Consider the following 27,756-nt stretch of genomic DNA (forward strand, 5'->3'; position numbering starts at 1 on the left):
ATCTGCATTTCATTAGTCACTGTCAGCTTCCTTTAACAGTCCAATTTATAACATGGGGGAAATGTGTCAAACGCTTGATCTCCAAAGCAAAAAGAAATTGCTGGAGGAACTCAGCGTTTGTCAGGAAAAGGGAATTGTCAAACTTTCATGTCATGTCAAGTGGAGCAGGCAGATGGCCAGTATAAAGAGATGGGGGAGGGGTGGAACAACATTCAGTGGGTAATAGATTAACTTTCACCCCTCCTCAGTTCATCTAACACCTACTGTGCTAATGGCTCTTCCACGGATGCTGCCCGACTCTCCAGCAAAAAGAGAAAAGCTGCAGATGCTGGAAATCCGAGCAACGCACTCAAAATGCCAGAGCAACTCAGCAGGCCTGGCAGCATCTATGGAAAAGATTAAGCAGTCAACACTTCGGGCCAAGACCCTTCATCGGGCTACTCCAGCAGTTTGCTTTTCTTCCATATTCCAGTCTCATGCACACCACTTGAAACCCAAATGACTTCCAAAGAAATTGTCCAATAATAGGGGAGGTGTCAAATTATTTCTAAATTAGAGAGCTGAAGAACATCTTTGTCTCCAAAGGTAAATAATTGACCAAAAAAAGGGCCATGTGATAGGCATTTCTGTTATGCAAAAGCTTCATTGCATATGTGATAGCCTGGGGCATAATCCTACACAAAGAGACAGATAGAAATGAAACCGCCCGTGGTTTATTTCAAGTTTGTTATCATCTCATTAATCAGTCTGAGCTCAGTTGAAAAGCATCCTCACTGTAGTCAAGTTTGTACGTAGTTAACTAGGCTAATTCTCCAAAGTCAAAATAAATTATCAAAGTACACATACTGTATGTTAATATATATATATTACCGAGATTCATTTGCTTGTGGGAAAATAAAGAAATACAATAGAATTTATGAAAAACTATACAAAATCAAAGACTGACAACCAACCAATGTGGAAAAGAAAACAAGCAAGCCTGTAGGTTGCGGAATCAGTTCAGAGTTGAGGTAAGTGAATTTATTCATACTGGTTCAGAAGCCTGATGGTTGGAGTTTCAGAATCAGGTTTAATATCACTGAACAACAACACACACAAAATGCTGGTGGAACACAGCAGGCCAGGCAGCATCTATAGGGAGAAGCGCTGTCGATGTTTTCAAAAGATTTCAAATCTCTTACTATCTTTCCTTTCGGTTAGTCCTGACGAAGGGTCTCAGCCCGAAACGTCAACAGCGCTTCTCCCTATAGATGCTGCCTGGCCTGCTGTGTTCCACCAGCATTTTGTGTGTGTTGTTGTTTGAATTTCCAACATCTGCAGATTTTTTTGTGTTTACTCGTTAATATCACTGACATGTGTTGTGAACTTTGTTGTTTTCTGGCAGCTGCAGTGTATAAGAATACTATAAACTATAAATTGTAAATTAAATACATAGTACTAAAAGAGAGCTAAAATAGTGCCAGTAAGCAATTTGGGGTAGATCCAAATTGCTTCTCAGACAGGAGTTGGTGTTTTATCACCAACCTCTCAAAACACTTTATCAAAATGGCCATAAATCAAAGGTTCCCAACCTTTTTCAGCTATGGACCCCTACCATTGACTGAGGGGTCCATGAACCCCAGGTTGAGGTAAGTGCTACTGGACATTAATTGAGGCAGGTTACCACCAAAGTGAGAAGTTTAAGTTATCAGTAAACTCTCCAGATCTGAATCAGCACCAAAAAAAATATAAAGAACACAATAATAATAAACAAAAACACATAAGATAGCTTATGTCCAAAAAGTGACAGCTAGGCAGAGGTGTGTTTGTACATGAGGTGACTGACATAGGAAATAATGTAGTGGTGTTTGGGGGTCTGGTTGGGTGAGTTAGTGACTGGAGGCGTTGATCAGCTTTACTGTTCGGTGAAAATAACTGTTTTGGAGTCTGGTGGTCCTGATGGGATGTTATGTAGCCTCCTCCCTGATGGGAGTGGGACAAACAGTCCATGAGGTAGGTGGGGATCCTTCATGATGTTACTGGACATTTCTTTATACATGTCATTGATGGCAGGTAGGTTGGTTCCAGTAAAGCGCTGGGCAGGTTTGTCTACCTGTTGTAGTGCCAGTCCTGAAGAAGGGTGTTTGTCTGAAACATCAACTGTTTATTCATTTCCATACATGGTGCCTGATATGCTGAGTTTCTCCAGCATTTTGTATATGTTACTTTCCGTTTACAGCATCTGCACTATAAAGTGAGGCAATGATCATCGGCTGGTTCTTCACAAATCTGAACCAGTCTACCCACCAACAAGAACACATATACAGAAAGGTGCCAGTAACATCAAGAGGATCCCACACACCCATCTTGCTCATGGACTGTTTGTTCCACTGCCAACAGAAATTCAGCCCCATTTACATTTGCTATGTGGAAGCATGCAAGCAACAACCTAACAGGTCTAAATGGGAACAGTTACAGTGAAGTTCAGTGTCACATAAGGCAATACCGTTAATCAATTGTGTTGCAATACCGTCTCTCACCCTTAGTTAGAACTAATCTTCAGAACCAAAAGGCACCTGGATCTCAAAGGCCTAGCTGCAGAAAGGGAAGAGTTTGCCTGCACTCAAAGACCAAGATTCAAGCTACTGTTGATTTGTTTGTTTAAATACAAGATGGGCCTTGCATTCAACAAGTAAGTACGTAAGTAAGTACCATTACAAAGATGGCATGGAAGCACCTCTACTTTCTTAGAAGTTTGTGCAGATTCAGAACGTCAAAAAAAGTGCACAACTCCGGACCCTAACAACACATCATCATGCTGACACTAAGGAAAACATGGACTGCTGCAACTATGACTAAGTCGCCAGAGAAACTGGCGGATATGAAAGTCTTTATTCATCACAACACGCAGATATTCTCTTGGAGACCCCGACAATTGAGTTTCATCAAGTTTTTATACTCAAGGATAAAAGTGCCAGTAAATGATTCAATACAATTTTACTAACAATGACCTTTACTTCAGTATTTTGTGCCTTGACAAGAAGTTCAATTGAAGAAACATAATTCATAGTTACTGATAAGGCACTTTGAAGAGTCAAACACCTTTGCTGGGACAACTAATTCACGCACATAATCTAAGCTTCTGGGGACAGAATGAAGTTTGTGAGAGCCAGTTCTGAGAACACAAATATCCAAATTACAGAGCATGATCTATGATCATATTTGATGAGTTAAGTGACTTTGGTTTAACCTGGCAGCCCTCCTTGATCTCTGCAAGATGAGTGAAAAATACTTAGCTGTAGGTGCCTTGTTTGATACAGGCCAATTAATATATTGTGTATTGCTTATGTTTGGTGGATGCAGACAAGCACACTTCATGGTCATCTCAGTTTAAAACTGTATCTTGAGCAGCCAGTTCCCCTGTTCTTTAGAACATAACAGCGTAGTAAACAACTTTCAGCCCACAATAACACACAAAATGCTGGAGGACCTCAGCAGGCCAGGCAGCATCTATGGAAATGAATGAACAGTCGACATTTTGGGCTGAGAAGGAGGGGGGGGGGGGAAGATGTCAGAACGGGGGAAAGCCCGTTGTTGTGCGAACTTTTAACCTACACCAAGATCAATCTAACTCTTCCCTCCTATGTAACCCTCCATTTTTTCTATCATCCATATGCCTAAGAGTTTCTTAATTGTCCCTAAAGTACCTCCAACACAAAGCATTCCACACTCACACCACTGTGTAAAGAACTTGCCTTTGACACCCATCTACACTTTCCTCCAATCACCTTAAAATTATGCCCCTTGTATTAGTCATTTTCACCCTGGGATAAAGTCTCTGGCTATCCACCATCTATGTCCCTTATCATCTTGTACACCTCTAAGTCACCTCTCATCCTCCTTCACTCCAAAGAGAAAACCTCTAGCTCACTCAATCTGCCTTCATAAGATTTGCACTCAAATCCAGGCAGCAACCTGGTAAATCTCTGCACCCTTGCTAAAGCTTCCTATAAAGCTCTTTACTATAATTAAGAGATCAGAACCTTTAAGTTTTAATTTCAAAACTGTTAACAGTTTTTATTTTACAGTTAAACTTTTTTTTAGACTGGTTGGTTCTTGTCTGTATCAAACCCTGCTACCAACTCCTCTGTAGTCTTTAAATGAAATCCCATGTCTGTCATGGACCATTTCACTTACCTATGAAGCATCTGAAAGGCAAACTTGTCATTAAGCAACCAGCAGAGTGTTTGATGAATTAAAAGGGCACTTGTAACCCAGACCTGGCATAAAATTATTGGGCTACAGTGATGGCTGCTTTATGCAACTCTTGACTCCTAACAACAGACATCTTAAGGCCCCAGAAAGATCAGCAAGATCCTCCAATTGTACTGTTGGCATAAACAACACTGGTGTCTTCTCTCAAGCCAACATCTCCAACATTGATGTCCTGGATAATTTTGGTTGTTGGGCAGGCTACATTGCTCCAAGCCTAACATTTGACTCTTAGAACAGTCACTCAATTCTGAGTTCTGTCACAGGAGGAGGTTATAAAGTGAAAGATGGCAACTATACAAGAATATGTAAAGCCTCACTGAAAAACTATCATCCTCAGCAACCCCTGGCCCATGATTGTTTTAAGTGAAGGAGCAGCATCTGAGATAGTATTGAGAAGCCCAAACCCATGCATCAGGAGTACATAGATTGGTGTAAGGGCCAGCACCACCTTATAAATCATTCAACTGCCCATCTGCCCTGTTGAGGGCTTCCTGATCCCAGGTTAACTTCAGTCTCCCCAAACTGGAGTGGAAGCAAGTTATTCACAAGGTTGGGAGGACTGGCTAAGAAGGGTGTAATGTTTAAATGTAACTTTAAGAACTGAGTAGAGCATGTGTTAGGACTTTGGATACAGCAGCATCTGGAAGAAAGATGCAAGTTGAGAGTCTAACACCTTCAACAAAGAATATCTTATTGGTAGTTCTACCTTTGCACCAGCTTTAAACAGCCACATCCAAGAGCCACTGTACCGGCTTTTAAGCTTGTATTGTGGTGGCTTGAGGGAGTAGGAGGAAGAGGATTCAATGCAAAATAAAAAATGAACTCTTTTGATGGGGTAATCATGATGGAAATGGTGGCTGTGGGGAACTTGTTGGTGAGCTTGTATGAAAATGGGGAAAAAAATGTTCCTGAAAGCAGATGTCGATTGTTGGGGGAAAGGCACGATACTAATAAATACAGTCAAGTGTAAGAGGAAGATGATGTAGTCTCCGATGGTAGAGCCAAAGGCATACGAGACATTGTGTCTACTAGTGCACAAGCTACAGACATGGTTGCATGAAAATACATTGAAAGGATATTTAATCTAGGGATCAGAAGAAACATATGCCAAATCTGTGGTCATATGGCTGACACTAGAAAGTAGGTGGAACTTGCAGGCATTTTAAAGTCAAGCATTGAAGAGATTTAAAGTGAGAATTTGGACAAAGTTTTGATCCAGTCATGTATGTTTGAGTGAATGGTTTTATAGTTCAATAGCCATCAGGATGAAGTTACTCTTGAAATGTAAGGCATGAGCAAGAGATGAATAGCCATAGAAATAGTGATGACTGCAGTGCAGATGATTTCTCTGTAGTTGAGTCACTTGAATGCTACAGGTGAAATCAGTGGCAAACCAGGTTACCTGAGTGCGCAAGGCAAGATGAGTGGGCATTAAAACTGTGGGGCCTGGCTGTAGATGTTGTTGAGCCACTAAGCTTCAAAACGCCCATGATTACCCAACGCTACAAGTCTCAAAGGGTAGGGCATATTGTGTAGGGCTGCAGAGCTTGGAGCTGATGATGACTAGTTTCCATTTACCTTGAACACGAGGGAGCAAAGGCGTGGAATAGTCCCATTGCCAAGTCAGACGAGGACATACATTTAAGGATACTTTGGAGGAACTAGCTGTAAGCAAGCATTCTAACAGCACAGTCAATCTGTTGCTTTCCTTTAAAATTTAAGATACTTCAAGCAATTTGACATGTTTGGAGTTGGGTACATACTCCGAGTTTTGGGTATACAGCTGCAATAATGGCATTAATTGGATTATGTCACTCAGGTTGAGGAAGCACACTGTTGAAAGAGAATTAAGTAGTAAAGAGATCCAGAAGTCAGTTATGCTTTTGTCCCATCAAAAGCCTTCAATTCCATTTGGAACCAAGAAGTTTACTGCACAATAAAGCACCACACTTTATGTGCACAACTGGCAACCCAAGGCTAATAAGTAAAAAAACACAAGAAATATGATTATGAAGATTCAAGCTGCACAAAGCTGTAATCAAACCTGTAGAACAGCACAAGGTATACAAAAATGGAATTATTCTTGTAAATGCCCCCATGAAGTAGCAATGCTAATAAACAAGATGAGCAAAAAACTTCCAATAAACTTTATTTGTAACACGTCTGTGGTAACATCTGCAAAATGACTGTTACAATTCCATTTAGCGGCACTGGTGCGACACATGCTTAAGGCACTTTTATAAAAATATACGTGTTGTAAATTCAAATAGTTTCTATAGCAAGAAAACAGAGCAACTGCTCATGTGAAATGAATGTTGCAGCATTTAGAATGGAGAGACATTTTTCACTCTTTCAGCCCAGTGTGTTAGGAATGTACATTAAAAAAATCTCAAACTAAGGTCCCAAAGTGAATAAAGGATCTCCTGACACACCCAGTGTACATTGCACCCCTCACCAGATAATGAATTTAAAACTGTGCAGTTTAAAACATTAGCACATTTTCCAGTTTTTTTAATGTATTTTTTTAAATTGGAGCCCAAAGCTCAATAAAAGATCATGATTGGTCAGAGCAATTGGTTAATTACATATATAAAATGAGAATCTATTAATGATTTTTTTCTTGATTATATTTTCATGTTTAAATATATATTTGGTCCTTAAATGAATCACAGAAATGAAGTCCTTTTACAAATCCAGTACAACTTTCAAAACAGTTCCCAATATTGTTATGAAGCAATACTCATAAGATTAAAAAATGAATATATATATCCATGCATTTCCTTTCAACAGTCTTCTTGATGTCAATGCACAAAATAACATCTTCAGAAGAGTTTCAGAACTAGCCAGGCTTGGCTGGCATCATCTGCAGTGTTAAATGCTGCTTCTCTCAGTACCAGTACTGTACTCCACTTGTCCAGGGATCTGAAAAGAAATAGCTGTTCCAAGCAAAGCATTTCTCAAATAACTGACTTAGGTGGGAGCTGTAATGTTTTTATTCTGCTATGCAGGAAAGTGTGCCATGAGAACTGGCAGAACCAGTCAGAAGCTTACTTATACAAAAGTGGGAATTCCCATGAATGAAATTAACAGATTTCCAAATTAGACCACAGCCTAAAAACAATTATTGACAACAAAGAAAAAGATGTGCGGTCTTAATGTCTTCAATAAAAAAATGGAATGTTTTCCTAAGATATTAAAATAAAACAGGATTGTCACATTTACTGAAAATGGATGCAGGGAATGCACACTGGATTAGCTTCAGAGTAGCACAAAGAAACTGAATAGACAGGCTTACAGTTAGGAGAGATTATTTTCTGTTGCTTCCTGAGGCAAATTACATAATTCAGAAAGAGAAACATAAACTGAAATAAGATCCACTGAAATCTCTCAGGCAGTGATCAGCTAGCCTGCGGCCATTAGGGTAACTCCAGATTCCAGGCAGCAATGAATAATTTCTATTGTATAAATAACTGCCATCGACACATCTGCAAGTGGATTTTCAATTTATCAATGGGATCATGAATACAATATTGATTGATGTCTGTGATCTATTGAATTGTATAATATCTGTGAGCCCAGCCACATGGTTTAATAGGATTGTCAAAGGAAGAGTTGCTTCTATGCCTAGACACTAGTTACGATAGCCATTGTCTAACAAAATGCTACATTCCTGAATCCGAACACTAAAAAGGCAACCCAAAGTTAGCCAAATTAAACACATTTAAAGCTAATGGAAAAAAATTCCTCCACAAGTTCAACTCCAGGCCAAGCCAGAACACTAGCTGAGAAATGCAGAACTCCAATTTAAAAAATGATCTACACAAGGATTAAATCATAACTTTTCTTCTCGGGGTTGTGCTGCTGAAGACATGAGCCTGTTCTTCCAGTTAACAGGTTTATGCACATCACAAAATTATTCAGAAAGAATTTACATAAAGCTGAGGGGAAAGGAGCGAGTGTGCCCTGATGTTATCAGCTGCAGCATAAAATACACAGCTATGCATTTTATAAAACCTTAATAATAATTGGCCGAATTATGGCTCTCATACTGCATATAGGTTCGTGTTTTGGCAAAGTTACTCTGCAGGTTTGGAATCTCCTGCATCACTGCGACCTTCACCATCATCATCTGAGATTTCATCCAGCTTCCTGCCTGGGCGGCGCACACCAAATGGTAGATCCCCACGTCTACAAGGAAACAGATCAAATAAAATTTCAGAGTTTATACCAATTGATTTCAGTGATGGGGAATGGAAGATGGATTTTTAACACCTCCATGAGAGTTAACAGCACCCAACTAGAAACATTAAAGTATCCTTAGAACCAGCAAAATATTTTTACCTATAACATGGACTGAAGTCAAAAGCAGATTCTAAAAATAGTTGATTTGACTAAACTGCCTTCAATTATTTTCAAAATTCAAAGTAAATTTATGATCAAAGTACAAATATGTCACCATGTAGAACCCTGAGATTCATTTTTTGCAGGCATTCTCAGTAAATCCAAGAAACAGTAGAATCAATGAAAGACCACAGCCATCAGGTTGAACAAACATCTAATGTGCTTTTGTGACAAACGGTGCAAACAAAATAAACAAATATGGAGAACATGAGATGAAGAGTCCTCGAAAGTGAGTCTGCAAGTGGTGGGCCCAGGATAGGACCTCTGAGGAATTTAAAGTTGATGACCCCCCTCCACCTCTGATTCCCATGATGTGGACTGGTTCATAGACCTCATTTCCTGCTCCAGGAGTCATATATCATCTCCTTGGTCTTGCTGACACTGAGTGAGGGGCTGGGGCTGTTGCTGTTGTGGCAACACTCAGCCAGATTTTCAATCTTCCTCCAATATGGTCATTCATTACCACCTTTGATTCAGCCAATGACAGTGGTGTTGTCAGCAAACTTGAATATGGCATTAGAGCTGTGCTTAGCATCACAGTCATAAATATAAATAAAGCAGAGCAGGGGTCTAAACACAAAGCCTCGTGGTGCACCTGTGCTGATGGAGATTATGGAGGAGATGCTGTTGTCAATCCAAAATGACTGCAGTCTGCAGGTGAGGAAATAGAGGATCTAATTGAACAAAGGGTATTGAGGCTAAGGTCTTGGAAGTTTTCTGATAAGCTTTCTATAGATGATAGTATCCATGTTTTCTTGCAGTTTATTATGGGATTTAAGTGGGTTAAAAGCCTTAAGATTTAGTTACTGTCAATTTAGCCTTAAATCTTGATTGGCCAATTAAGCCCCACATATTCACTTCAATTTATCACCCTTTGATATGCAAATCTGACCATCAACACCACTCACAGCCTTTGAGGTCATTCTGAAAGTGAGCTGTCCTGCTGAAGGATCTCGGCCTGAAATGTTGACTGTACTTTTCCATAGATGCTGCCTGGTTTGCTGAGCTTCCCCAGCATTTTATGTGCGTTGCTGGATTTCCAGCATCTTGTGATTACTTCAAAATTTTACTTGGGCATGGTCCAACTTTAAGTCAGCACTTCATTATGGATCCCATCACTGGGATAAATAGTTTCATTTTACCCCTAATCCCTTAATCATCTTTATTGGATCGGACCCAACCAAAGCCATACAAGCCATATTTATGTAAGTTGCACCCAAACTGGAGAGATGATTCAATCCTGACCAAAACCTTGTGTGTTTTATGAGAGAGGTCTGCTAATTCAATTCTCTCCATTTAGGAGTGCTTCAGCTTATCAAATACACAGACAGCCAATGAAATCCAGAAAGTCTTTACTCTGCACACCATAACTTAATTCTCCTTTCTTTGAAATTATGTTGCATGGAGACTTGAAAGGTGGTTTAAGAAAGATAGTAAACAATGTCACTATAATGAAGACTTAATTTCTCCTACTGTGAGACCTGTTATTACGTCAAATAGGTCAAATGATTTACTGATTAAATTGATTTCATGTATTCTTAGAGTACCTTCTCAGTCTTGAGCTCCCCATCAGATTTATGTTGCATTTCATAAATTTAGCACTTTGCGAATTTTTAAATCTTCGCCCATTCCCAATGTTTTATGATCTCAACAGTGAATTCTTTCTGGATAAAGCACCTTACCTCAGCTTGCTCTTCAGCGTGCTGACCTCACGGGTCATTGCATCTGCAGTTTCAGTGGTATCCTCCAACTCTCTCTGTAGTTTTCTGCGGGAAGCATTGGCACGCTGGGCTTCCTCTTCTGCCTCCTCCAGCTGCCGTTTCAGCTGCTTCACACGAGAATTGGCTTTCTCAACCTAGAAGATAAAGGTAACAAAGTAATCATTGTTATTTCTGTACTCAACAATAGTTTCCATGGTCTGGTTTATTTTCAGAAGAGACAATTAAACCTAGTTTAGCAGGATGCAAATTAATGTATTATCCACTGCTTTTATTTTTTCACCCAAGACATCATCACCAACATCTCAATATTCAGCCTGCACCATACTATGTTTCTCAAAATCCTTCATAGCCCCTTTCTTTAAAATGCTCTTTAAAAAGTCCCTGCTTTGATCAAGTTCCAATCTTCACCACAGCTTTGTGCATCAATTTGAGATTGCTTCATAAATGCCATTTACTTTTGGGTGGAGGTTAATGAGATTACAGAAATAGAAAAATTTATATAGAAGCTTCACAATCCAGAAAATTTTACAGCTCAGCACCTCTTTTAAAGAAAATTATTGCAATGTAGGAGAAATGGTAGCAGAGTTTGCAGGTAGTTGAATGCTGATTTCACAAATAACACTAAGATAACGACCAAGTTATTTCAGCAATAATGTTTTGAAGGCTAAACAGAAGTCATACGTGTTTATTCACTTCAGTGACTAGACAGTGTCAGTTTAAAGTTATCTTTAACCCCTCGTCTGTTTTCATTGAACTTCCTTCCTGATCTACACTCACCAAAGTGAGACTGCAAAATGTTTGGCCCAAACATAAAGGCTACCTTTACCATTTACTTTCCCCCCACCCCACTAGGCCAACAGGTGAAATTTCCTTGAATTTTGTTGCCTCATTTATGAATACTCATTTCATCAGGCTCACTCCATCTAATTTGCTTTGAGCTCATATTAAGGCAAGCCTTACTCCATTATGACTAAATTGTTGAATCATGTTAGCAAGTACAGTGGAGCTATGTGTATTTAGTAAAGATTAATTCAAACAAGAACTTGGCTTCAATTCTTAATGTAATGTAAATAAGTTCAGGAAGCTTGCAATTAGCCTTCAGTTTTCTTTGTAAATTGAAATAAAAGCAGAAGCTGCTCTGAAGACATTGCATACAAAAGAGCCAAACATTAAAACAGTGGGATTGTGTTAATGGGTTTGCATCAAAGCAGGCAATTAAGTTATTTGCACTATTGTGACTGAGTTCAAACTAGCAGACCACTTAGCATATTCGACAATGTCACATATATATGAAATCAATAACAAACAAGAGAAAATCTGCAGAAGCTGGAAATCCAAACAATACACACAAAATACTGGAGGAACTCAGTAGGCCAGGCAGCATCTGCAGAAAAAGTACAAACTGCTGGACTGAGGGCCTCGGCCCAAAACATCAACTGTACTTTTTCCCCCTCCCATAGATACTGCCTAGCCTGCTGAGTTCCTCCAACATTTTGTGTGTGTTGCAATGAAATCAACAGCTTTTGTGTACTCAGAAGCAGCCCTGACATTAATTTTGTGCATCTGGGATTTCTGTCCTAGAAGCTTTTATAGACTTTGTGACAAAAGTATCTGATCATTCTGAGGAGTCTGTCACTGTAGACATGCAATTCAAAGGAAGCATTATCAACCCAAAACACTGAAGGAAATGATATTGCAACTATTGAAACTGTACTGTATCAGCTGTTACCTTTGATCTTAAGGGTATTAAAAATGTGATGTAGCTTTGGGCTTGTGAGCCTCTATCAAATGCCTGATTGTTGTGCTGATAAAAACCTCTACAACAGACCACATAACCCTCTCCTGACTATGTCATTAACACTTTCTTCTCCTCAGTTCCTGGCCCGCCTCCAGATTTCTTTTCATTCACATTCACTCCCTTGCCCTTGGACACTAACACCTCATATACAGCCTACTTTCCCTCTTTTTCCTCTCCAGAATTACTCAATGTGAAAAATGCATGAGGGATGAGATTCAGACCCTATGGCAATAAAATGGAAAACAATGCCACAAATACAATAATAGAAACGATCACACCTCATCCAATTTAACTCAATGGTTGCCTTTGACATCACTGGCTGCACACTTCACCCAGCCAAGTACAATTACCTTTGCCCAGAGCCATCCTTGGTTAACAAATCAGTGTCTCACCTAAAACAGCTGCATCATCTTATACTTTCATCGCAGAAGTTCAAAAACATTCTTCGTACATCCAACAGAATTGATTAAGCAGAAATGCCTTGCAAATCCAGAATGTTTTGTTGTCCCTGACCTGTACCTTAACTCCCACCCCTCTCTCCATTGCCAGCTGTCTCAATGGAATAAATAACCTTTAGTGGCCAGCTGGCTTCTTGCATACTTGATGTGGCACTCCTGCTAAGACAGAATTCAATACCCCACCCACAAGCAGCCACAATGACTTTTCATTAATTCAAACCATCACTATCCTGGAGAGAGGAGACAAGGCAGAGTTATGCAATTGCCATCTTAGGAGGTTAACAACACATCTCTGCCAAGAAGAGACTGAGGCGAACAAGTTCGCTTGTACTCTGTTTAACAGGGACACTAAAATCTACAACTGACCTGGTCTTTGTATTGATCAGAATTGCGTCTTTCATCCTCGATCTGCAGCACAGCTTCTTTCAGTTTCTTTTCTGAGCGACGCAGCAGTTTACCGGCAGCTTGTCTATCCCTGTTTGGACAAAATACCAAATGTTAATTTACAATTTGTGTCCATCCCAAACCCCACTCCCCAAATAAGGTAATCGCCCTACAAGATCAACAGATACCAACAAACACCTCAAACAAGGATTATGATCACAAGTCCTGGCAATGGCTACAGATTTTTGGAATGTAATAGGTAAACCCAGTTGATTTCTACCCAAGTGTAGACTCACCGAAATTTCCCCAGAGTTAATGAAAAAAATTACACTGGAGGCCATACCTTAAACCTGCTGCACATCCGATATGATAATCTGTGCTGCAATGCGTCAGATTCTATGGTTTATCTGACAGTTCCCTCAACTTCACTTCCTCAACTATCAACTCTCTTAAAATCAATCTTAACCCTCTTGAGCCATTGACTCAGAACAACCATTCCCTGTTGGTAATGTCTTTCTCACTCTTAGTAATGGCCAAATTCTAACCCAGCTACATTAACTGATAGATATTAAACCAGGACCGTACTACACTACACTGCTCCACAGTGACAGCACACATTTTTAGAATGTGATGGTGATTTCTGCCTCTAACACCTTTACAGAGAGTGACTATTCTCTGGATGAAAATCTTCACCTCCAGTTTAATCTTTCTGGCTATTACTCTAAATTATTGCCCTCTGAGTTTTGTTTACTCCCCTGACAAGGGGAAGATGTTCTTTTATATGTTATCTAGATTCCCTCAAATTTTATACGCCTTAGTTAAATCTCCCCTGAACCTCAATTTTAAATTAGAAGAGCCTATATTCCACCATTTCCTTCGAGTCAGAGTAATAGAGCACAGAAACTTGCCCTGCGGCCCACCTAAATTGTGCCAAACTGTTACTCATCCCATCTAGTTATGCCAAACTGTTTATCGACCCACACCTGGACCATAGCCCACCAATCCATGTATTTATCCAAACTTAAATATTACAACCACTTCCGCTGGCAGTTCACTTCACACTCGTACCACCCTCTGAGTGAAGTAGTTCCCCCTCAGGTCCCCATTAAGTATTTCACCTTTCAACATTAACCTATGACTTCTAGTTCTAGTCTCACCCAAACTCAGTGGAAAAAGCCTACTTGTGATTACTCTGCTCATAATTTTGTACACCTCTATCAAATCTTCATTCATTGTCCTATGCTCCGGGGACCAGACCTAACCTATTCAACCTTTCTTAAAGCAACTATTTTTCAATCCCGACACTACTGAAAACCTCCTCTGCACACTCCACACAATCACATCTTCTTTGGGATATTGGTGATTAGAATTGTACATGGTGCTCAAGATGTGGTCTAACACACATTGTATCCAGCTCTATGCCTTGAATAATGAAGGAAATAACCCCATAGATTTTTTTAAACCTACTGCACATGTTGACCAGTATTATGCTTATTAATTTGTGAGCATTTAGGCCAAGTTTATTTTATCCACCACACCATTCAATATCCCGTCTATCACATACTCATTTACCTTGTTTCACTTGACCAATTTACCATTTCAAACCCCTCTGGATTCAATTTCACCTTACTTTTTTTGCTCAACGTACTACACATCTAACATGAATGCAACTCATGGTACTACCTCATTGCATTGTTGTAATTAAATTGCTTTATATGGAAAGCATGCAAAACTATTTTTCACTGTACCTTGATACATGACAATAATAAACAAATTCTCATCTTTCTGCAGCTAAAGCTTTTCATTTTACTATCAACTACCTGGGTAATTCTTGTACCATCTGCAAGCTTTCATAATGCTTCCAATTTAAATCTTAAACTATTACATTATTAAATTCTGACCAGTTTCCTATGTAGGACCTTGTCAAATGGCTTGCTAAAATTCTACTTAGACTACATTTAACACATTACCCACATAGACCTTTCTTGTTGGCTCTTAAAAAAAATGTAATCACTAGTTAGATACAACATTCCCATAACAAATCCCTACTAAATGTCCTGAATTTATGTCAAACACAATATTGGCAGTTGTGTTAATCAAACACTGTTTCTTAACTCCTTCTGAACTACATAAATAAATAATGGTCAGAATCTCCACAATTCCCTTCTGTTTACATTGACAGCCCATTTAATTGGGTCTGACGATTTATCCACTTTTACAGCATCCAATATTCCACTGGTCCTCCTTAACTACAATACTGTCATCATCCCCCTCTTACTGTTAAGATGGCTGTACAATTTTCATTTAGAACTCTATCTTCAATTTCCCAATAGGTTATCTTAAAAGACCCTATAGGCCCAACTCTTTCCCAAGTTATTCTCTTGCTCATAATGGATTATCAAACACCTTTGGATTTTCTATTACTCCACTGCAATTTTTTCATACTGTCTCTGTATTTTCCCCCACTTTCTCTTTTAATTTCACTACATTTTCTATTTGCTAGGCTTTCTGTAAAACTCTGGTATTTCAAGCAATTTCCTTTTACCCCATCCTACCCTCCTGCAACCTCTTCATTCAGAGGTTGGTCCGGCAGGGCTCTCTCCCTTTTGTTACCTTGAAATTGCTGAATCTTGTTTTTTAGATGCTTCTTGCTGTAAGAATTCTGAAATACAGAATTGCTGTTTCCAGTCTACTTTTGCACAATCAATTCTTGCTTTTAAAACCTTCACCCATTTCCACAACCATGTTAAACTTGCCCTACTACAATAAGATGCAACAGTTTTTCAACACCATCTTGTAAGACTGAGGCTATCTGTAGTTGGACTAGATTATGGGCTTTACTTACCTTCAACTATTCCACTTTAAAAAAAAATCAAACATAATTTTTTGTACCTTGTTTCTGCATCAAGTTGTTCCTCTAACTGAGCGATCTTCGCCTCCAGTGCTGTAAGGTTTGCCTTGTACTTGGATCTGACAGCATTTTCCATCTCCTGTAACTTGGCTTTCAGCTCCTTGTTCTGACGATCAAGTTGCTGACGAGCATTTTCTGCCTTCTGGGCGTTGCTGCGTTCAGCAGACAGATCTGCATTTAATTGATCAACCTGTTCAACAAAATTAATAGAACAAAATAACTTTAGCTTTAAGTACAGTTTCTTTGACTAACCTTCACAACAGAATTTGTGAACTATTTTCACAAATATATATCCATACTATTGGGGAACTTCAACTACATTGTTTCAGTGCACCAGAATTTACAGAAAACCACATCATCTAGTTCTCAACTGAAGTCTTTATTATTTAAAAAAATACAACGGTACACACAAAGATTGCAATTTTATTTTTAGAACTGAGTTTTACCATGCGTGCTTGACTGTGCAATCCATACACATCTGTAAGTGCTACTCAACATAAATAAAATTTTTACATTAGTGAATTAAATTGAAGTTTAGACATTCTGGGAACTCATTGCAAGTTATGAGATATAGTAAAATCAAGCTCAATTCACAACTATTGAAGAGAATGAATTTGTGATGGCACAGTGGCATATGGAAGGTGCCTAACAGCTCCAGGGACCAGGCACTGTCTTATGGAGATGACACCCCTTACCTCCCTCCTCACCTATCCCTCGTGACTGTAGGGGCTTCCATCCAGACGTTCCAACTTCTTCCCTTGTCTCAGAAATAAGCCGCATTAAATTACGCACTCCACCCCCAAGTGTGTAGGATTGGGTGGTTGGGGGGAATGGTGTGGGTGGGAATAGATGCTGGGAATGGGCAAAGAATAGAATTTACACAGCACTGGTTAAAAAAAAGTGCCTGATGTTCAGTATGGACTTGGTGGGCTGAAGAACCTGCTTCCACACTAAAACCAGAAGTCCATTATTATAGCAAATTTAATGTGCTGATATTTACTAGTTATATACGTAACTACCTACGTATTAAAACCATGTCAAACATTCCGTGACTTATTCCCATATTACCATTAATCAAATTAAATAAATTTCTAATGGGTTATGCAAATGAAAGGTTATCTTCCATCACATGTGGATTGAAAGAAATTTACGATTTTCAGCACTGAAAGTTTGACATGCACATTGGAATTCAAATCTAAGTAGTGAACTCACCTGTAGGTTGGCTTTCTTGAGTCTATCATTAGCCATTTCAGCATTAGTTTGCTCTTCTTCTACCTCTTCTTCCAGCTGAGCAATTCTGGCCTCAAGGCGTCTTTTCTCATCCAGAGCCAAAGATCTAAATATAAAAAAAATCCACGATTGGTTTAAAACAAGTCCTTCAAAAGCAAGTTTCCATGCTCAGTGAACAAACACAGTCTGTTCAGAAAATGTCCACCAGGTAACCCAAACTCATCATTTTCCTCACAAATTAACTCGTGCTTAGTCCAGGACATCAATTTTCAATTCTGATCCTAGCTACCTGCATGGAACTGCTTTTAATTCTTTTTGTGTTATGCAAGGATAAGTTGCACTACTTAAGTGAATGCAATTACTTATGCTTTTATGCTCATGTGCTACGTTTGCCTCATTGGCTTTCCATAACAACCAAGCAGCTGAAGACGAGAGTCTGCTGCTATTCACAGGTGAATAAATACTAAATTCCTAGATCAATGACATATAGAATAGCAAGGGTTCATTGTGAAATACAAGATGTTCACACCACATATGAAATACACTAGCATCTGTATAATCAAGATTGCTAACAGAGGAAAACTTCAACAACCTGAAATAAAGTCTACATCTCCAGGTTCTACTTAGATCAAGACAGTATCTTGAAAGACTGCAGATTTACTAGTCCCAGAGGCCAACATTATCCCATCTTTTAGAGTAATCATAATTCTAACCCATCACTCAAAGCTGCTCCTCTTTTCATCCTAATGAGAAAGATACCAAGGAAATATCTAGTAAATAACATACATATACGAAAAGGCATGGAGAAAATTCAAATTTGGTCTGAAAATCGAAGAGCGACGATTATGTCACACCAATAACTGGTAATAACCACTTTAAGAGAATTAAATTACCCTCTCCATTTGAAGGCATCCTGATTACTGGAAATCTCATGTTCAACATTCCAGTTGTTGAGGGTAGCTATTTCTAAGAAAATTAACTGGGGCAGTCAAATAACCACAGTAGTTGCAACACAGTGTCAGAGAGGTAAAATCACTACCTAATTCTCCATTTGTTTAGCATCCAGTAAGCCAATTCAAGATTGTGATCATCTCCATTTGCTTAGTGGAATGCAGCTTTGACAAATTTAAGAAACCAGGTCAATGTGACTCCTATACCCTCCACTAGTGATGTCACTGCTCTGTATTTGAAAGCACCCACTAAATCCACACCCTAACCACAAAAACAAGTATGTGGAAATTTTACCACCTGTTCCCCCAAGTAACAAACCATCTTGATGTTCAAGTATGAATATTCTGGAACTCCTTACCATAAAGGGACTGAATGAGTATCTTGCTAATATTTTCAAGAGAAATTAGAGAAAGAGGAATGAAAGTTGGCCGAGTCAGCAACACTAATTCTACAGAAAATAATAAAGTAAAAGAGTAAAGCTCTATTTTTTTTAAAAAGTGCATACTTTCCAGAACTGTTGCTTGCAATCTCTTCAGCTAGTTCATCTCTTTCCTGTTGTATCTGACGTTTGGAACGCTCAGCTGCAGCAAGCTCCTATTTAATTAAAACAAAAAATATTCTTGCTGTTAGCTAATATACAGCTATTCATGTGACTTGCATAAATTTACATTTAAAATTAAGCTGAAATGCACATCATAAAGGTATCCTTCACAAGAAAGATTCACATTTCCCTGTGGTGTACACATTTTCGTAGTCCTTCAACTCCAGAGACAACTCTGGGCTTGCAGTTAAGTTGAGGTAGTCTTAGGCTACATCCACACAAGACTGGATAATTTTGAAAACGCCAGTTTCGTGTAAAAAAGAATAGGCGTCCACACTATGCGTTTTTGAAAATATTTCTACCCACACTGAAATGGAGTTTTCGGTGAATCTCATCCTCCTGCGCATGCGCAGGACACATCTACTGAAAACAAACGACATGTTTAGTGTCGAATCTCGCCGTAAAAGTGCACATTTGTGTAGTTACATACTAGAAAAACTTAAAACGATGGACAGCTGTTGGCTTTCACGCAGGAGAACTTAAAACTAAAAAAAAACAAATACTGGAGCGTACGGCGGCAACCGACGGAGTTCACGGACAGATTGACCCGGCTGACGACGAACATTGAAAAACTGACTAACTCTGTTGCATTAATAAAGCACCTTGTTAAATATATAAAACATGTCTGCATCAGTGTTATCTTGTATTTCCATACAATGTTACATTCAGCTGTTACACATCTATTGTCAGAGAAGTACTTGCATAAATAGATAAACCACCTTCATACGAGCAAGGACTGAAAACAGGACAAACTGAGTATACTTACTTATTCAGTAAGTTATGGGTCAAAGTATTTGGTGAGTACATTTCTAACTCTTCCGGCTTCAGTCTCTTTGCCGTCTGTTCTAAAATTGTTAGGTTGCATTCAAGAAAACAATAAAATTGTGCGCTGCCATCTGATAGCGTTTTCAGAAGTCTCCGGTTACGCTGTCCACACTGATCTGCCCGAGCAGCATTTTAAAAAATAACCCACCCTGGAAAGTGTTTCTGAAAAGCTCCGTTTTTGGGGTATGAAAATGCCACTTTAGTGCGGACAGAGGGTATAACTGAAGAGAAAAAGCTTCGGTTACAGATTTATCCGGCGTAGTGTGGATGTAGCCTTACACTGCATTTCACTGTACCATTTAATACACACACCAGGCATGATTTTAAAAAGGCGAGGCACAAACTAATGTAGAATATAAAGTGGGACTAACTAGTTTAGTATTCAAGTTAGAGTTCAGTTGTATGAAGTCTTTGATCTTTCAGTTCTGTCCACAAATTTTCTATTGGATTGAGGTCAGAAAATGATGTCGTCTGGTTCATCCTTGGGAGCAATTTCCAAATGCCTGAAGGCACCACGTACCACCCTCACTATTCCCCATTCCTGTTTCCCTCTCTCACCGTATCTCCTTATCTACCCATTACCTCCCTCTGGTGCTCCTCCCCCTTCCCTTTCTTCCATGGTCTTCTAACCTCTCCCATCAGATTCCCTCTCCTCCAGTCCTCATCTCGTTCACCAATCAACTTCCCAGCTCTTTACTTCAGCCCCTCCCCCATCCTGACTTCACTTACCACCTGCCACCTTGTACTTCTTCCTCCCACCTCTCCCCCCTTCCTTTCCAGTCCTGAAGAAGGGTCTTGGCCCAAAACGTAAACTATTTACTCTTTTCCATGGTGCCTGGCCTGCTGAGTTCCTCCAGCATTTTGTGTGTGTTGTTTTGAATTGATTATTAGAATTCACAACGGGCCCAATCCAGATAGTAAAAGAGGAATACTGTGGCTTTCACATTTCAGATCAGTATCAGTAAGGAACAATTGCTTAAGAACCAAATCATTGGGTCCAATATCTGCCCACAGTATTACATAATAACTTCCGTATTAACTTCAAGACTTTTTTGTCATACCTCCTGCAACTGAATCATCTCTGCCTCCAGTTGCTTCAGTTTCTTCTCAGTTTCTTTGGACTGGGTCAGGATGTCCTCTCGAGAGCCACGAGCCTCATCCAGTTCACGGAGGTAGTCTTTCAGCTGAGCCTGTATGTGGCAAAGGCAATACAAAAAAATGTTCCAGTGTTAGAGTGTGTGGGGTATGTGTAATACAACACTGGATGTGACAGATTACAGTGAGTGCCTAGGCACTGCATTTCATCTCAACATGCACAGCGCTCAATGTTCTTTGGAATTTAGCTGATGGCTGAGCGACAATTTGGTTCCTAGTATGCATAACGTTGAGTAGCATGAGAGATTCTAGCACCAATCACATGGGTGTCAGTACAGGGAGTGTGTAAAAGTTAATATAAAATACCTAAACAATACCCCATCAATGAATGAGAGGCTGATGAAAGCTATGTAACTTTTGCTGCAGCAGGGGTTTCTTAAAGCAAAAGTAAACAGAACAGCATTATCATTTTGGAGTGGTTATGTTTTCCATCTGGCATAACAGGAATGTGCTCTTTCTGTACCAATATTTAATAGGAAATGAGAGGTTAAACATGTACCTTAAGCAAAGTTATTATTGTCACCTTTGGAGCTCACTTAATGCTAATAGATGGCATGATGTCCAAAAGCAATGATAATTTGCCAATTAAAGAGTTTCAGGTGAGATCTTTCCAAGTCTCATTATCTCTAAATATAGACCCTACATTTTAATTAGCAACTTAATTAACAGGCATAACTGAGGCACTGATTCCTTTCCATCAAACAGAAAGCAGCTGGGTTTTGTTTGATTGAAGAATTTGATAAATGACACAATATACAATCTCTGCAGGTTATGCCTAAGTGTTCAAATATCAGTACTAAATTAGGATACAATAATTTTTAGCTTGAGCATTTTTAAATTAGTTTTTAAAATTGAAGCAGATCCAAATATCACCATCTGATTCAAATCTGATTGAATCAGTCTCTAACTGAATTCTGCTGTTTACAAATTATCAGTGAAATATTAATTCAAACCTATGCTGCATTCTAAATATAGCGGATTCTGGTTAATTGGGATAGTAGATTTTGGCCCAATTATGTGGTTGCCCCAAGTAGCTGAATTTCATAGAATATTAAAACTATAAAAAAGACAAACTACCATTTAACTGAGTAACAAATTATACATTTAAATGGAAATACAGAACAAATTAGATCACTAACAATCCGACTACAGTACTATAAAACTATAGCTCCTTAACAGTTATTGACAGAGGAACTCATCCAGTGTATGCTGCTGTCTTATAATTGACTGTAAATCAGCAAAATCAATGCAGACATCTAGTGCAGATAATGGACTGCTTTTGATGATTACATCATACAATCTTCAGTTTCATTGTAATATTCAAGATGATTGTCAATACCTTCAAATTTTTCATAGTTCCTAACTTGAAGCAGTGCAATCACTTAATTTCACTCCCAGCCGATTCTGGCATCTCCAAGCCTGAATGCTTGAAACCATAGGGAGCAAAACAATTCCAAATTGTCTTATTGTATATTTCTCACCAATTATCAGTGAAAAAAGTCACTTGTTTTTGAAAATAAATGCACAACCAATGCTATTTAATCTGTTCGATCTAAGCATGGTGTATTCTCCAATGGCCACAGACTGACACCAGATAGAAACTTCAGCAAGTCTCCTGTCCCAATTAAGGGGCATAGTGTGCCAAATAAGAGGCTGCCCAATTAAATGAAATCCATTGTACATCTAAATGATAGCTGTCAGACATTGCTACATTATATCAAATTTGAATCAGCACTTGATTTTTACACTTAGGTTCCAGCTGTAGGAAATGGAATAAAGTTTGAATTTCCTTAAAATGCTCCATAAACATCAGTAATCTGGCCTCAGGGACTTGCTTGAGTACTTTAGCCCATAACAACTATTATTGCTCACCTGAAGTTTGCGAAGTTGCTTTATGGCTTCATCACGGCTCTTGTTTGAAGCTTCAATTTGTCCCTCCAAATCCTTGAAATCCATCTCCAACTTTTTCTTGGCAGTAACAGCTGAGGACCGTTGCTTTCGCTCATCTTCCAGCTCTGCCTCCATTTCACGAACCTGGAATATGGGAACAGCAATTAAAAATATTATTCAAATACCATTAAAAGGTGTGTTGCAATCAAACCTAAATGGTTTTCTTTAAACTGACAGGAAGTTTCTCAAAATAACCAGAGTTGGCCCAAAAACCATGATGCTTAATAAATAGTTAGCACAATCACTTTTCAATGCAGAAGATCTAATTGTGTGGCTGATTCATTTGCTTTCCCTCACTGCTTACTCAAACAAAAGTGTTGGCTAACCGTTCATCAACCAACATGGTATATGATGGGAGTTCTAGGTTTGAACTACTCATTACAGGATAGCCTGGGGCAGTTTTATAAATGTTCATAATTTTGTAAACTTGGTGTCACTTTGTCCATTCCTTCCAGCAAAGCAAACCAGTTAACACATTAATCCTTTACTGATAACTAGGATTCATGAAGTTCAGCCCAATGTATCCATAAAACCATACTTGCCTGCTTAATCAGTTGTCTCCTCTTTTCTTCACTTTGTTCATCCTTGCCCAACAGGTCCCTATCAAACTGAGCCTTCATGGCTTGCAGATTTACTTCCAGACGTAGCTTAGCATCTTCTGTGGCCTGGAGCTCATCTTCCAGCTCTTCCAACTGAGTCTTCATCTCTTCCACCTGTTGCTCCAGAGCACGTTTTGACTTTTCCAACTCATGTACCTGCAAGCAAACAGAATACAAACCATAGTGCCAGTCAGCAATATTCACATCCTTCGAACACACCACTATGGCCAATTATCACTAAAATTGTCTCCACTACAGAGAACAACTGAAAAATTTATGGATCGGTATTCCAGCAAAGCATGGAGAAAAAGATATCCCCCACAACAGTAAATTATCCAGTAGTTTTATACAAAGTATTAATTGATATATATTAAAATTGTTGATAAGGAACTTTGAGTAGGTTGGTGACTAAAAGCAGTATTAAGTCATATGGAAACCAGAAGCTGTCAGAATAAATTTTAGATTTGCACTGAACAAACGGATCCTGGTAGCAGCCACTGAACCACTGAAGTGCACTAGTTAGCAAGCAATAGGCTGCAGGAATGCTGACCTTCATCCATGTCTAGCAATCGCTGGCAGAAATCGTGCATAAATACATTATGCAGGATGATCAGGCTTGCTTGTGAAGTCTTTAATTAATAAACTGCCTGACATAAGATATTGGAGGTTAGCTGAACCACATCCACAAAAGAATGAGGAAAAGGACGGTTGCAATTTACTACATGGGCCCACTACTTACACTTTTTCCTGCATCATCCTTGGAGCTGACGAGGTCTTCCATCTCTGCACGCAGCAGCTTATTCATTTTCTCCATCTCTTCCTTATGTTCCATTGCCTCTTCTAGAGCACGGGTCAGTGCCAGGGTCTTAGTCTCCTTTTCGCGTGCTTCAGCCTGTGCACGATCCCGCTCCTCCGCGTTCTTTAAGGAAATGTTCTTCTCCTCAGCCAGCAACTAAAACAGTGTAAAAAAAAAATGACCTATTTAAAAGTGATTTCACTGAAGCTCTGTTAAATGATAATTGCAGTGCTCAGGCTATTCATGTAGTACCTGAGTATTTTTGGGTTAACCCAAAAATGAGCAAATTTCAAGGTTTGGCAAACAAAACATGTTAAATGTAACTCACCAATTCTCAGCCCACTCACCCAACCCATTAAGCCTCTATGATGCAATAAATTTTTATTTTCTAGTTTTTTGTCACAAGATGATAATCTTCCATTAAATATCACATTTTCAAATTGTCCAACACAAAACGGCCAAAAACAGTATATGATAAAAAGAAATACATTAAAAATTGGCATCGATTTAAGACAGATATTTATAAATTTCAAAGCAAATATATTCCAATTTACTCAATTTAATTTAGTGGCCTTACTCTTAAAAATTGAACTAAATATTTTGAATCCTTCATTTTCTCCTTAACCACTTAATGTGCTTTGGATCTCTCACTCACCTGATCAAATTTCTTCTGTTTCTTTTCAAGATTAGAAACAATCTGCCGTTGGTGGTCCAGGCCCACAACTACATCATCCAACTCCTGCTGCAGACGGTTTTTAGTCTTTTCCAATTTATCATAGGCTGATGCTTTCTCTTCAAAGCGCTGAGTTAAGAGCTCCATGTCTTTATGTAGCTTCTTCTTAGCTTCCTCTGCATATTCCAGCGATGCCAAGCCATCATCCTGGCGCTTCTTTGAGTCAGTCAACTAAAAATGTATTACACAAAAGTCAATGAAAAGTCACATTCAACGCACTTGTTTATGCATAAACAGGTAATTGTAGCATTTGACAGCAATGGTGTAGTGTGGCCATTTAAACTATACTGGGTGACATACATAGCCAAATCAGGTGACAAAAGCTGTATATGTGAAAGGGAGCCAATCCTAATGCAAACCTAGATATAGTTCTCATTCCCAAAAACTGTAACTTGTAAGCAAATGCAAAATTGAGTGCAGGGATTTTGTTAACTTTGTTAGTGGTGAGTTTTGACCTCCCTGTATCCATGGAATTTTTTTTTCTTCACAGTAGGAGGAAATACAACAGAAATGATGAAAAACTATGCTATGAAGATTGACAAATATCCAATGTGCAAAAGACAAACTGGCAAATACAAAAAGAAATAATTAAATAAATCATACCGAGGACATGAGGTGTACAGTCCTCGAAAGTGAGATCATAGTTGTGAAATCAATTCAGTGTTGAGATGGGTGAATTTATCTCAGGAACATATGGTTAAAGGGTAACAACTATCTGAACCAGGTGATCTCACTATCTCACTTTTTCTTTCTTCTTTGTTTCATTGTTGTACTACTTATTGAATTTAAAAAATTATATTATTATAATTTGTATATATTTTTATTATGTATTTCAATGTTCTGCTGCTGCAAAACAACATTTCACAACATTATTTCAGTAGTATTAAAGCTAATTCTGATTCAGAGGATGCAAGTTTGGCGTTGTCAGTGTAGCAAAGGCAAGCAACTATAGTGCAATTGGCACACTGCAGTCTGTACTCACGATGAAGCACTGATGGAGGAAATGGATAGTCAAGTGGGAGATAATGTGCCAAAAGAGTGGGGGAAAAACTGCACCAGCAGAGCAGGTACATATACAGTGGCTTGAAAAAGTATTCGGCTCTAAAACCATTTTTACATTTTACTGTCTTCTAAATTTAAAATATATTGAAGTAGGATTTTTGAGCTAATCTACAAAACACTTGCGGATCATGTCAAATCAAAAGAAAATTCCCAAAGCCTGTCAATGATTTATTAAAAATTAAAAACCTAAATTGTGAGGCTGAAAAGCATTCATCCCCTTAGTAACTTTTCTACCTTACCAACTCATCCAATTTGTTGATGTAGAAAATTGGAGGGTCATCTGTTTCCAATTAATTCATAAGAATAAGTACCCCCTTCTCTCTGGAAGGTCCAACAGCATGGTAGATTTTCAACAGACCAAATCAAAATGAAGTCAAATGAGCATTCAAGGCATGTCAGGAAAATGATAATAAAGAAGCACAGATCTGGGGAAGGGTAAAAGAATATCTCTAAGGTACTGAACATATCTCAGTTCAGTGCAATCCATTGCGAAAAAGTGGAAAAAAAAATTAAACTACCTCCACACTGCCTAGATCAGGTCGCCTCTCTAAACTTAGTTGCCAGAGAAGAATGACACTTGTAAAATAGACTACTATGATGCCAACAGTCAGTCAGAGAGCTGCTGAAATCAGTGGCTGCAACTGGAGATGAAGTGCATGGCTCCACAAATAAGGCCTTGCCCAAAAAAAGGTATTGTGGAAGAGTGGCAAGGAAGAAGCCCTGGCTTATATAAAAAAAAGCCTATCCATGCCTACAAAGACTTGCTTGCTAAGCATCACTTAGAAAACGTGAAAAAAGGTCTTGGGGTCAGGTGAGACTAAAATTGAACTTCTTGGTCTTAACACTAAGCTGTACATGTGGCATAAATCTAATACTGATCATCAGCCAAGTAACATCATCCCTACATAAAGTATGATGGAGGTAGCATCATGCTATGGGGATGCTTTTCAGCAGCAGGGACTAGAAAAGGGTTGATGGGAAGGTGAATGCTGCTAAATACAGGAAGATCCTCAATAAAAACCAGCTAGCCTTAACCAGAAATCTTGAAACTGTGGAGGGAAGTTCATACTTCAGTAGGACAACAACCCAAAACACACTGCCAGAGCAACATGAATTGGCTTGAAATTAAGAAATCAGATGTCCTTGAGTGATTCACAGTCCTGACTTTAACCTGATCGAACATCTCTGACAAGACCTCAAAATTGCTGTCTTCTGTCATTCCCCAACTAACCTGACTCAGCTTGAGCAATTTTGCAAATCTTGCTCCATCATTGTGCAAAGCTAATAGAGATTTATCCAAAAAGACTACTGGTTGCAACAGCTGAGGTGACTCAACTAAGCGCTGAGCAAAGGTGGGGTGAATACTTTTGAACAGCTAACATTACAATTATTGAATTTTTAATTTCTCACGCTTCAAAATTTTTCCTATTTTTGGGAGTCTATTGTGAAAAATATGGGCATTTTCATAAATAAAAATTCTCAATTAAATTGATCAACATCCCTGGTTGTAATATTCTTTTGTGAATAAAGGATTCTGGGCTGAATACTTTGACAAGGCACTGTATAAGCAGCATTCACAAGAAAAGCAAATTAAACACAAACTGTAGTAATTAGGGTTGTGCCAGTTGTTTCAAAAACCAAATGGTTGAAAAGAAGTAGCTGTTTTTGAACCTTGTGGCGTGGGACTTCAGGCTTCCTTGTTTCCTGCCCAATGGAAGCTGCGAGAAGCTGGCATGACCCAGATGGTGGTGATCTTTGATGATGGATGTGTCTCAAGGCAGCACCTCCTGTAGATATTACTGATAGTGGGCAGGGATGTACATGTAATGTATTGTGCTGAATCCATTACTCCCTGCAGCTTTTTACATTCCTAAGCATTCGAATAGTGTCAGATTTCTCCATGCTGATACAACTGTACTCCAGACAC

General features: G+C 38.9%; 1 protein-coding gene across 2 annotated transcripts in view; it reads right to left on the reverse strand.

Moving 5' to 3' along the window:
• Positions 1 to 6,386: 6,386 nt before the first annotated feature.
• The window catches only part of LOC132383055 (myosin-9-like), a 113,810-nt gene continuing 92,440 nt past the window's right edge, over positions 6,387 to 27,756 (reverse strand). For both annotated transcript variants that reach the window (XM_059953777.1, XM_059953776.1), the window contains 11 exons: positions 24,690 to 24,938; positions 23,978 to 24,190; positions 23,182 to 23,394; positions 22,562 to 22,723; positions 20,596 to 20,724; positions 18,614 to 18,702; positions 17,140 to 17,263; positions 15,909 to 16,117; positions 12,999 to 13,107; positions 10,338 to 10,510; positions 6,387 to 8,442 (listed from right to left, as the gene is read on the reverse strand). In XM_059953777.1, the coding sequence (XP_059809760.1) occupies positions 8,331 to 8,442; positions 10,338 to 10,510; positions 12,999 to 13,107; positions 15,909 to 16,117; positions 17,140 to 17,263; positions 18,614 to 18,702; positions 20,596 to 20,724; positions 22,562 to 22,723; positions 23,182 to 23,394; positions 23,978 to 24,190; positions 24,690 to 24,938 (1,782 nt within the window). In that variant the 3' untranslated portion in view covers positions 6,387 to 8,330. The remainder of the gene's footprint in view (positions 8,443 to 10,337; positions 10,511 to 12,998; positions 13,108 to 15,908; positions 16,118 to 17,139; positions 17,264 to 18,613; positions 18,703 to 20,595; positions 20,725 to 22,561; positions 22,724 to 23,181; positions 23,395 to 23,977; positions 24,191 to 24,689; positions 24,939 to 27,756) is intronic.

The sequence above is a fragment of the Hypanus sabinus genome, chromosome 29 (assembly GCF_030144855.1).
Source record: "Hypanus sabinus isolate sHypSab1 chromosome 29, sHypSab1.hap1, whole genome shotgun sequence".
Classification (NCBI taxonomy): domain Eukaryota; kingdom Metazoa; phylum Chordata; class Chondrichthyes; order Myliobatiformes; family Dasyatidae; genus Hypanus; species Hypanus sabinus.